This window comes from Schistocerca cancellata, chromosome 5 (assembly GCF_023864275.1).
Source record: "Schistocerca cancellata isolate TAMUIC-IGC-003103 chromosome 5, iqSchCanc2.1, whole genome shotgun sequence".
Classification (NCBI taxonomy): Eukaryota; Metazoa; Arthropoda; class Insecta; order Orthoptera; family Acrididae; genus Schistocerca; species Schistocerca cancellata.
This window is the reverse complement of record NC_064630.1, coordinates 650,319,550-650,332,498: the sequence shown is the minus strand read 5'-3', so window position 1 is coordinate 650,332,498 and position 12,949 is coordinate 650,319,550. Positions and strand designations below refer to the sequence as shown.

Sequence of the window (12,949 nt, the reverse complement as noted above, 5' to 3'; positions counted from 1 at the left end):
CCAGAGGATATGAAACAACGTATTGTGGCAGCCTGCGGCGACATTACACCAGATGTACTGCGGCGTGGACGACATTCATTACGCCAGAGATTGCAATTGTGTGCAGCAAATGATGGCCACCACATTGAACCTCTGTTGGCCTGACATGTCGGGACACACTCTATTCCACTCCGTAATTGAAAACGGAAACCACGTGTGTACGTGTACTCCAACCCGCATGGTAATGTACATGTGCGTCAGTGAAAAAGACCAATAAAAAGGTGTTAGCATGTGGACGTAATGTGCTGTTCCAGTCTCTTCTACACCTAAGGTCCATCACCGTTCCCTTTGGATCTCTACGTAATTCGGTGCTCTCCGATACACACGATCGAACAGCGGAGGAGTGGTACTCAAGCGTAAACTTTAGGTTACAATATCTCCGGATGTAATTAACATTTTACAATGCAACAAACGGCACTGATTACGTATTTGTTTATATGTTCAGATGTGCTAACAAAACTAACGGGGTTCCATTTAAAAAAACGTAGGTTTGTGTTAAAAAACATACTTCCGTGCATTTTTTTATGGTTTGTATTAACCAATTACACTAGCCCCTCTCCTCACGTTCGGTCTGTGGAATCGATTCATCAGTATTTGATGTGGTTTACGAAATATATCCAGCGGTAATGTTAGGTGACTCGCCCTATATATATATATATAAAGTAATTACAAATATAAAAAGCTCTTGTGTAGTAAAATTTAATGGTTTAAGGAATTTAGTAACATCCCAGTAAATCAAATCCACTTATCCACTTATATTATTCATTAAAACGACAATACCCCAAGTTTTAATGAGTTGTGTTTGTACGAATAAGAGCGATGGAATAGTGTAGATAAGGACGAATCTGCTTGGTTTTGCTGTACGTGTGTGGGAGGAGTGGCGGGGAGACAGAAAGCTAACAATCGAACGCTATACAACCATCAATTTCAGTCCGGTTTTGTTACAATAATAAAGTTATAGTTAAAGCACAGGTCAAGAGAAATTGCTGTGAAGAGAGTTCTAGGCAATTCGTATCAGTAGTCATTAGACGTCGTGAGAGAGCAGAATGGGGTGTTCCGCGGAACTCACGGACTTCGAACGTGGTCAGATGATTGGGTGTCACTTATGTCACACGTCTGCATGCGAGATTTCCGCATTCCTAAACATCCCTAAGTCCACTGTTTCCGATATGATAGTGAAGTGGAAAGATTAAGGCTCATGTACAGCACAAAAACGTACAGGCCGACCGCGTCTGTTGACTTAAACAGACCGCCGATAGTTAAAGAAGGTCGGAATGTATAATAGGCAGGCATCTATCCAGACCTTCACACAGGAATTCCAAACTGCATCAGCATCCACTGCAAGTACTATGATAGGTGGGAGGTGAGAAAACTTGGATTTCATGGTCTAGCGGCTGCTCATAAGCCATGTCTCATGCCGGTAAATGCCAAACGACGCCTCGCTTGGTGTAAGGAGCGTAAACATTGGACGATTGAACAGTGGAAAAACGTTGTGTGCAGTGACGAATCACGGTACACAATGTGGCGATCCGATGGCATATTGTGGGTATGGCGATGCCCGGTGAGTGTCTTCTGCCAGTGTGTGTAGTGCCAACAGTAAAATTCGGAGGCGGTGGTGTTACGGTGCGGTCGTGTTTTTTGTGGAGGGGGCTTGCACCCTTTGTTGTATTGTGTGTCACTATCACAGCACAGGCCTATATTGATGTTTTAAGCAACTTCTTGATTCCCACTGCTGAAGAGCAATTCGGGGATGGCGATTGCATCTTTCAGTACGATCTGTTCATAATGCACGACCTGTGGCGGAGCGGTTACACGACAATAACATGCCTGTAATGGAATGGCCTGCACAGAGTCCTGACGTGAATCTCATGGAATACTTTTGGGATGTTTTGGAACGCCGACTTCATGCCAGGCCTCACTGACACACATCGATAACTCTCCTTAGTGTAACACTCCTTGAAGAATGGGCTGCCATTCCCCAAGAAACCTTCCAGCACTAGATTGAACGTATGCCTGCGAGAGTGGAAGCTGTCATCAAGGCTAAGGGTGGGCCAAAACCATATTGGATTCCAGCATTACCGATGGAGGGCGCCACGAACTTTTAAGTGATTTTCAGCCAGGTGTCCGGATACTTTCGATCACATGGTATACATTGTGTTTCCTGGCGGATTATTTTCACTATCTTAAACTGTGCTTAATAAAGTAATACTTTACTTAAAAATGTAGAGGTCTTCGTGTCTTACTGCTTCAGTCAACCGACTGAGCCGACAGTTTGCGTGAACGATGGTTTTATTCAGTTTGAAAAACGATTCAGTTTGAAACAGTTTCCGCTGTTGTTTAGGACATAATACATAACAATTATGCACACTCTGTCAATAAATTAATATTTTAGCATTACATAACTTTTTTATACTCGTAAATCAAAACATACGTTTTAACCCAGGCTAAAATTAGCACTCTTTAGAAGCTTTAAGTGCCACTGAAATACACTGAAGAGCCAAAGAAACTGGTACATCTGCCTAATGTCGTGTAGGGCCCCCGTCAGCACGTAGAAGTACCGCAAGGCGATGTGACATGGATTTGACTAATGTCTGATGTAGTGCTGGAGGGAATTGACACGATGAGTCCTGCAGGGCTGTCGATTAATCCGTTGCAAGGTATCCCAGGTATGCCAAATAATATTCATGTCTGGGGAGTTTGGTGGCCAGCGGAAGTGTTTAAAGTCAGAAGTGTTTTTCTGGAGCCACTCTGTAGCAATTCTGGACGTGTGGGGCACCGCGTTGTCCTGCTGGCAGAGCCCAAGTCCGTCGGAAAGCACAGTGGACATGAATGGATGCAGGTGATCAGACAGGACGCTTACTACGTGTCACTTGTCAGAGTCTTATCTAGACTATCAGGGGACCCATGTCACTCCAACTGCACAGACCCCACACCATTACAGAGCCTCCACCAGCTTGAACAGTTCCCTGCTCACATGCAGGATCCATGGATTCATGAGGTTGTTTCCATACCCGTACACGCCCATCCGCTAGACGCAATTTGAAACGAGACTCGTCCAAGCAGGCAACATGTTTCCAGCCATCAACAGTCCAATGTCGGTGTTGACGGCCACAGGCGAGGTGGAAGCTTTTTGTCGTACAGTCACTATCGGTGCACGAGTGTGGCTTCGGCTCCGAAAGCCCATCTCGATGATGTTTCGTTGAGTGGTTCGCACGTTAACACTCGTTGATGGCTCAGCATTGAAATCTGCAGCAATTTGCGGAAGGTTTGCACTTCTGTCACGTTGAACGATTCTCTTCAGTCGTCGTTTTTCCGGACTCAGCGATGTCAGACATATGATGTTTTACCGGGTTTCTGATATTCACGGTACACTCGTAAATTGGCCGTGCGGGTAAGTCCCTACTTCATCGCTACCTCGGAGATGGGCTGTGTCCCATCGCTCGTGTGTCGACTACAAGACCACGTTCACACTCACATTTTGATAACCTGCCATTGTAGCAGCAGTAACCGATTTAACAACGGCGCCGAACACTTGTCTCGTTGTCTTGTCTAGGCGTTGCCGACCGCAGCGCCGTATCCTACTTGTTTACATATCTCTGTATCTGAATACGCATGCCTATACCAATTTTCTGGCGCTTCAGTGTATATGATCGGGGGCACGCAGAGTGTTCCAAAAAGAGGTTTTAGATCCTAATTTTTTACAAGGGGGTCTCCCGTCTAGACCCCCTTGTAATCTATGCCCTATCTATTGAGCCCTCCCCCCAATAATTGATTTTTGCTGACGCCGGTAAACGTGATGCTTTTCAGACCGGGCGACGTACCTGGGACAGGTGTCGACGGCGGCGTCGTGGTCGGCCGAGGAAGCGACCAGTGCCAACGCGACGGCGGTGAACGGGACTGCTGGCAATGCGACGGCGGCGGCGGCGGCGGGCAGCGCGTGCAGGGCGCGCAAGCTGCCGCTGCCCGTGCTGCAGCAGCGCGACTGCTTCCTCAGCAACGTCAGCGCGCGGCTCGTCACCGAAGACAAGGGCTGCGCCGGCACCCCGGGCACCGCCGCGCTCCTCTGCCCGGTAAGACACTGCCGGAGTAGCCATCGTTTTCGTTCCTTCCCTCTAGATATCTCTACTAGACTCACATCTATTTGGCAGAATAATCGAAATACAGTACCTCTAATCGTACAACGTATTCTTATTGGTTCAAATATGTTCAAATGTCTATGAAATCTTATGGGACTTAACTGCTAAGGTCAGCAGTCCCTAAGCTTACTCACTACTAAACTTAAATTGTCCTAAGGACAAACACACACACCCCTGCCCGAGGGAGGGCTCGAACCTCCGCCGGGACCAGCCGCGCAGTCCACGACTACAGTGCCTAAGACCGCTCGGCTAATCCCGCGCGGTTCTTATTGGTTTGAAGAAACTTATCGTAATGGAGTTTTCAGCTTGCAGCCATCTTCAAGGCGAGCCGCTGTCAGAACTCAAACCATTTCATACGGGTGTGTTCAATAAGTAATGCAACACATTTCTTTCTCGGCCAATTTCGCTTTAAAAAGGGCAGAATTTGTTATGGAACAGCACGGAATGTTACCGCTTCACGAAGTCCGACAGGTGCGGCCCTATATGTAGCCTTCAAAATGGCGTCTGCAATGGAGGTGCGTTCCGAGCACAGAGCTGTCATTGAGTTTCTTTCACGGAAAATCAGGGCATCGTAGATATTCAGAGGCGCTTGCACAATGGCTACGGAGACCAGGCAATGAGCAAAAGCACCGTGAGTCGTTGGGCGTGGCGTCTGTCATAATCGGATCAAGGTCACGCGCAAACCAGTCCGATCTTCCACGTGTCGGCCGGCCGCACACAGCTGTAATCCTGGTATGTTGGAACGTGCGGACACTCTCATTCGAGGTCACAACCACCTCGCTGCTCAACTGGACGTCTCTGTTGGTAGTGCTGACACACTCGTCCACCAGTTGGGGCACTCAAAGGTGTGTGTCCGCTGAGTTCATTGCCGCCTGACAAAATACTATAACGAGAAATGAAGGAACAGCTGCACGGGACTGTTTGCGCGCTACGAGGCGATAAACGTGGTTTACTACTTCAAACCGGAAACAAAACAGCAGACCATGGAGTGAGGCCAAACTACCTCTCCTCCGAAGAAAACGTTCATGCCGCACCCTCAACCAGTAAGGTCATGGTGTCAGATCTTCCGGGACTTTGGAGGGGGTATTCTGTTCGATATCCTTTCTCATGCTGCAACGATCAACTTTGAAGTGTACTGTCCTACTCTTAGTAAATTGAAGAAACGACTCTAGTGTATTCGTCACCACAAAAATGCAAGCAAACTTCTTCTCCGTGATGATGGAAGGCCTCACACGAGTCTGCGCATCCGAGAGGAGTTCACAAAATCTCACTGGACTGTTCTTCCTCCTCCACCGTACAGCCGGGATCTCGCACCTTCAGAATTTCATCTGTTTCTCCTAATAAAGGATGCACTCCGAGAGTAGCACGATGCAGGCATCCAGGCCATCCCAGTACAGTGGAGTACGGTCGTCGCATTGAACGGAGATCCTGTTGAATAATAGAAGCGAAACAATATGGCGTATTGGGAGCCTGGTTTCACAAGAAAATAAAAATAAATAAATAAAAAAAAAATAAAAAAAGTGTTCCATTACACTGAACACCTCACGTACAATACTGTGGACAAATGCGCGCGTCAAAACTGTTGGTAGCAAGAACGTCAGCAACCCAAAGGAGTGCAGATTCAGCAAATCCACAGCTCTTATGAATTAAGTGGTTAATTACACACATCAAAAAAGGGTTTGCATCACCCGGGTTCCCAGAATTCCTGAAGATAGACGTGGATTGTGGATATTGTATCACAGACACAGCCCCTTTGACTAATCAGAGATGCCACTAAACCCGCCCAAAGATGTAAACAACCATGCATGAGCAGCGCCTATTAGACAGAGGGGGTCCGACAACCGATAAGTTCCAGTCATTCCACCAGGAAGGAGGTACACGGCTCGTGTTGTTTGTAGTTCAACCAAGCCTAGACGGTCAATATCGCGGTTCGATTGCGTCCGCATTGTTACTTTGTGCCAGGAAGGGCTCTCAGCAAGGTAAGTGCCCAGGCGTCTCGGAGTGAGCCAAAGCGATGTTTTTCGGTCATGGGGGAGATACAGAGAGACAGGAATTGTTGATGACATGCCTCGCTCAGGCCACCCAAGGGCAACTACTGCAGTGGAGACATATTTGGAGGCAACCTGGTCAGACTGAACGCCTTAGACACACTGTTCAGCGAGTGCAACAAGGGTTGGGTTGTTTTGGGGGAAGAGACCAAACAGCGAGGTCATCGGTCTCATCGGATTAGGAAAGGAAGTCGGCCGTGCCCTTTCAAAGGAACCATCCCAGCATTTGCCTGGAGTGATTTAGGGAAATCACGGAAAACCTAAATCAGGATGGCCGGATGCGGGATTGAACCGTCGTCCTCACTAATGCGAGTCCAGTGTGCTACCACTGCGCCACCTCGCTCGGTACTGCAACAAGGTGGAGGTTCCCTGCTGTTTTGGAGTGGCATTACGTGGGACTGACGTACGCTGCTGGTGGTCTTGGAAGGCGCCGTAACGGCTGCAGGATACGTGAATGCCATCCTCCGGCCGATAGTGCAACCATATCGGCAGCATACTGGCGAGGCATTCGTCTTAGTGGACGACAATTCGCTCCCCCATCGTGCACATCTTGTGAATGACTTCCTTCAGGATAACGACATTGCTAGACTAGAGTGGCCGGCATGTTCTCCGGGCATGAACGCTATCGCACAGGGACGGATGACCGTAGCAGTCTGGTCCCTTTAATCCCACAAACCAACCAACCTATCGCACATGCCTGGGGTAGACTGAAGGGCTGTTTATGGAGGACGTGCCCCACCAACCGCTCTGAGGGATCTACCCCGAATCGCCGTTGAGGAGTGGGACAATCTGGACCAACAGTGCCTTGATGAACATGTGGATAGTGTGCCACGACGAATACAGGCATGCATCAATGCAACAGCAAGTGCTACTGGGTATTAGAGATACCGATGTGTACAACAATCTGGATCACCAGCTCCGAAGTTCTCGCTGTATGATGGTACAACATGCAGTGTGTGGTTTTCATGAGCAATAGATAGGGCGGAAATGATGTTTATGTTGATCTCTATTCTAATTTTCTGTAGAGGTTCCGGAACTGTCGGAGCCGAGCTGATGCAAAACGTTTTTGATGTGTGTATTATGGATGGCATGTACTGTAATGCAAGGCAGTGAAAATTCAGAACAGTATTTCCTCCAAGAGCCAGACGTGAATGAAGAGTTTCCATGGTTTATCTAGCTGGAGGCACTCGTCTCCGTTTAGCAGGTTATCCGCTAATTGTATTTCATCAGCTTTCTTGCCCATTGAGTCTCAACAGAATAAGGCCGTGACCAATACCCGGACTATTACGTAATCCATAAAATGGGCAGTGATGAAAATACTGCAGATTTGTTGGGCTGTAGAAGGCACGTATATCGCTGGTGCACCATGCGTCTTGTTTGTCCTGTGTACCGTATGCCATACTGACAAAGAATTTCACTCATAGCCTCCTTTCGTAAAGCAAATTCTAGTACTGCAGTTTATACTATTGCTCGTATGAATAAAATTGCTATATTTCTCCTTTTGTACATTCATTATGGTGCGTCCAAACCAGTGTTCGTCAAACTACTGCCCGCGGTCCGCAATCAGCCCGAATCAAGGATTCGTACGCCCCGCGTTTCTCGGTTACTTTTTATAATAATATGCATCTAACAATTAACAGCCGAAGCAAAACGAAAGTCAAATAACATTGAGAGCTTTTATGAGTGTAGTTACCCTGTTTAGTAACAGACACAAATGCTTTCAGAGGCAATGACATTCTAAGACGTGCTTAGTTATAGGCCTAAATGATGTAGGTGAATTTGGCCGTGAGCCAAGTGAATCTGGACGCCTACCTCACGGCAGAGAGGTACTTAGCGCAGCCGCTGCAGGGTAGAGGATGTGAGAGGGAGGAATGTTTCTTTCTTTGCCTTCCAGTAGGCTCTGCTGACAACTCACAGCCGTGTGCGACTCTTATCTGTCAGTCTCTGTAGTATGAATTTGCAACGAAAATAACATGGACTCGTGAATGAGCGTTACAGAGACAATCATCTTCAGATGCTGTACGTATCTGTAGCAAGGATAATTAAAATTAAATTAAGACTTTTGTAATACGAATCAATGAGTAGAAGAAAATGACATGCAAAACATTTAGTAAACATTTGTGATCGTGACTCGTATTGGAAATTCATTTAAATACAAACAAATTTACTGTTACTAACCAATCAATCATTCCGCTCCCAAAAACAACACAACACTTCCTCAGGCAACTACAGAGTTACAACTTTGGGATCGCTGAGGATGGTAGTAATCTGGAACAGAGAGAGAGAGAGAGAGAGCAGCCGACACGAAGTAATCCGAATGGTGCCGACTTTTAACGGCCAGTACTTCGGGGTCGGCGGCCAACTTATCGCGACTACTATATCTAGTCTACTGGGGGCTCAAAACACACTACTTTGTCTGAAGTAGTAAAGAGTAGAGTAATCACCCACAAATGATGTTTATTGCATATCCAGATTTCGGTCACAGTGTGACCATCTTCGGTGCGGTAAATGTAGCTTAAAACGTAAAAACCACTTACAGTATATGCACATAGTCCCAACTGGACTATTTATGTAAAAGGCATGTCAGACGTTGAGTATGAGTGTGAACACAAGGTTTAATATGAATAGTCCCGTTGATACTATGTCCATATATGGCAGAAGTAGTTTTAATGTTTTAACTTACATTTACTGCCACACAGTGACCGAAATCTCGATGTGCAGTAAACAGTATTTGCGACTGACTGCTGTATCCTTTACTACTTAAAGTACTGTCGCTGGGCACAACTACTTCCCCTTGGGATCAAACTAGATAATACTAATTTATGTAGGTCACCAGTTAACATCAAGATCGGTACATACGCGGCTCGAAGTGTCGTCCCACAATGTCAGTATTGGCTCTTCAGAATAAAAGTTTGACGGCCACTGATCTAAACAATGCAAGATTGTTACCACTATCGGAACTGCCCTCAGGTGCCCCGTCAACAATCATTATCTGCTCGGTTCCTATGGCGTAGAGGTCAACAGCTATTACAGCCATTATCTGCTCGGTTCAGCAGTTTGTCTAGGGTGACAATTGATTCACAGTAATTTCTTAGCGTCAACATTTCCGTAATCACTTGCACCAATGCGAAGAACAGTCCTGAAAGCCGTCCCATTCAATGGTCAGCGAACTCAGTTGCATTCTATCCTACGGAACGTCATCATGCTGGGATGGCAACATGCTGATCAGTGCCTCGTGAAATCCTTACCTTTCCTGGATACTGCACCTGCTGTAAACGCCAAAGATGCTCCAGGTCGACTCGTTCTTCAGTGCTGCTTTCGAATCCAGCCTCCTTAACGCCTGGCGACCATTACTCGCTGCACCTCCGTGGAACGCACAGTTCTAGTTTGCGAAAAGCACTTGATTTAGTTACTTTCACACGTTCATTCACGTGAAGGCATACACTGACAAGTATCTGAGTTTGCTGAATAGTGATTTTTAATTCGTTTACTTGTTTCCGAATTCTGAAGAGCTGGCTCCTCTTGTAATTTTCACCGGCAGATACGGCTATGAATTGTGACCGTAGCGAGAACTTTGTGTAAAAGTTTCTTCTTGAATACCTCAAAGCTGCTTTGGCAACTGGAAATCAGCTGCGTATGGCCGATGTGAGCTGGTGCAGTGGTGGAGTGGCAGTGCGCTGCTCACCAGTTCCACAGGTCGCCGGTGCGGAACACAAATGACCGACCCCGTTCTGACACCGAATTGTCGTCTGAAGGTGTCTTGAGGGTTGTCCACTGATCTAGAACTGTTTTCCAAGAAATAAAGGTTCATTCATTAGTTATCGCAAACAATCCGAGAAAACAGGACTTCCATCTATTATTTGCGCAGTCTTCTGTCCTCCATTGAGATCTAGCCAGCCACAGGCATCTGTCATTTAGATGCGTAAAATACCTTCGTTGACAAGTAGTTTGTACTATCTCTATTGATAGTCTATATCTGAAGCATTAGCGTTAGCTACGAACAGCGGGATAGCAGTGTTTATCAATTGCAGTTGTCGCTTAGCCGGTCGCAGTGGCCGTGCGGTTCTGGCACTGCAGTCCGGAACCGCGGCACTGCTACGGTCGCAGGTTCGAATCCTGCCTCGGGCATGGGTGTGTGTGATGTCCTTAGGTTGGTTAGGTTTAAGTAGTTCTAAGTTCTAGGGGACTTATGACCTAAGATGTTGAGTCCCACAGTGCTCAGAGCCATTTGAACCATTTTTTGGTTGTCGCGCTTATTATTCCTTGTAGCACAGTTACTTTTTTCTGCAGAATTTACTCTGCGTATAGCAGTTATATGAAACGACTATTCGCAGGTAATAAGTTGCTTCTTTTGAGTTACAGGTAAATGTACTTACTGATGTTTCAGCTTGTTAGACTACGATCTTTTGAAATGAAATACTCGTATACGCTGACACGACAGAGTTATTCCTATGTCTAGATAGTTCAGAGAAGCTACAGGCATTGCTGGCTGTACAGCACACACATTTTTGTGAGCAAATTGTTGAACGATGTTCTTCAGTAATAGCTGTACATTATCTCTCAGGCAGGAGATTTGATTATATTCTACTGTCTTTGCGTTGAACATAAATCGTACTATCGTACTTTGTTAGAGCCGAATTAGAATGTTTGTAAGTCTTGAATAGCGCTTCGTATTGACAATATATTCTTTCGTGGCAATCTAAACGAAGAAAGAAGGGAAATCATAGACGGTTCTAATAATTAAGACGTGATGATTGAGACCGTGTAGATGAGGTAAGGCAGGATTCGGTTACGATTGTGGACGGGGCCGTAATCAGTTACTGTTGGTTGTCTTTTACAGTTACACACATTTATTTTTAAAACAGTAATTCCAGACTCAAGAATAAATAAAAAATACTACACGTTATTAATGAAGGAATAAACAACTGTGTAAATAATAGTGTTTTCAATGCTTTACAATTTAGCAAATCACCATAAAATACAGATACAGATAATGTTAAAAAAACAAAAAAACAAAAAAACGAGCCACTGTGGTCACGGCTGAAGGCATTACACGCCAAGAATGGCAATAAATTAAGAATTGTTTAAAACTCGTTGATGCTTACAAATTACAGGTACCGGTATTAAAATATTAAAGGCAAGTCTCCACAAACACAGCAGAAGGCATCAGACACCAGGAATGGCAGTAAATAAGGTGTTAAAGGCTTACTACGTAAATATAAATACATATTAGAATTTTAGTGCAAGTGACCACAATCACAGCTGAAAACCTTACACGCTAGGAACGGCAATAATATATAAAAAAATTAGAAACCTGCTGTAAAACAGCAAATACAATAGCAAAGGTCAATTAAAACAATCAAGCAACTGATAACCAAACGGGTGAAATCAGATGATGGTAAACTTTGTAACACAAGAGGCGACAGACGGTGTTCCAGAAATCGAGCTCTGAGAAGGTCCGGCAACAAACACCTTCGCGAGTGACGAGATGGGCAGCCAAGAGCTGCATTCACTTCACAAGATGGTAACTCAGACTAGTGGCAGTCTAACGAATGACTAATGATAATCTTGTTGAAGCTACCTGACATCCGATAAACCAAGTGCAACGATGGAACAATACGCCAAAGCCGGAACCGGCGGTCTGCACTACGTCCCCAGAATGCTGTGTTTAGAGCGCTCGGAACCACTACCACCAGAGTAGGAAGCACTCCACCCGTTGCTCTTCGCCTCGGAGACACTACGAGCAACAACACGAACCCAAGTCACTGGAGAATCGCGAGATACCACTATGGTGGAGGTTCCTCTATTTGGATTGAAATGCACTCATCTTAAGGCCTGCTGGATCCGGTTTACGACGAGGTCGTGCACCCTCGTGACCACAGCCCTTCTATCCGGCAGTCCATGCGTGCCGCCAGCGGTCCCGGCGTGTTCTGGCACTGCGCAGACCTGACTCCTCCAGAGTCCGCAACCGAACTAGCACACACACACGACCCGGAAAATCAAATGGCTCAAATGGCTCTGAGCACTATGGGACTCAACTGCTGAGGTCATTAGTCCCCTAGAACTTAGAACTACTTAAACCTAACTAACCTAAGGACATCACACACATCCATGCCCGAGGCAGGATTCGAACCTGCGACCGTAGCGGTCTCGCGGTTCCAGACTGCAGCGCCAGAACCGCGCGGCCACTTCGGCCGGCCCGGAAAATCAACGACGTTGCCCCAAAGATAGGGCAACAGTTACTACATATCGATAACCGCCGCTGCTGCCACTAGTGGACAGGCAACGCTTGCGAAACCGAGTGGCGCCAGTCAGCACGAGAAGAAGACAAACAACCGCAGCCGTGCCAACTAAGCGATACCGTCTGGCCTGCAACAGAGGGCGGAAACCTACAAACAGCACTAACGCGAGCCACAGCATGGCTCAATGATACTCACGTGATGAAATATGTCTGGACTATTCAAGAGCTACCAAAGGAGAAACCTACACGATTAGATCCATTCCAAAATTCCAGAAAAAAAGTGTATTTTTCGTAATTTAGTTTCTGATTTTCTCCTCAAAGCTAGGCAAAGATTTATAGTCGCTTGGAGCGCATTCGAGCGCACGAAAGAAATGATATGTAAGTCTCTGCATATGAGATATGAAGAGGAGAAAACACCTTTGTAATAATTGTAAACAACAGCAACTCGGGACGAAACTGGTGTATCCTAGTACTTTATCATACCA

General features: G+C 46.1%; 1 protein-coding gene across 2 annotated transcripts in view; it reads left to right on the top strand.

The window, feature by feature from the left end:
- Positions 1-12,949, top strand: part of LOC126187757 (trypsin-3-like) — a 194,664-nt gene that overhangs the window by 169,605 nt on the left and 12,110 nt on the right. For both annotated transcript variants that reach the window (XM_049929018.1, XM_049929017.1), the window contains exon 6: positions 3,847-4,109. In XM_049929018.1, coding sequence (XP_049784975.1) covers positions 3,847-4,109 — 263 coding nt within the window. The remainder of the gene's footprint in view (positions 1-3,846; positions 4,110-12,949) is intronic.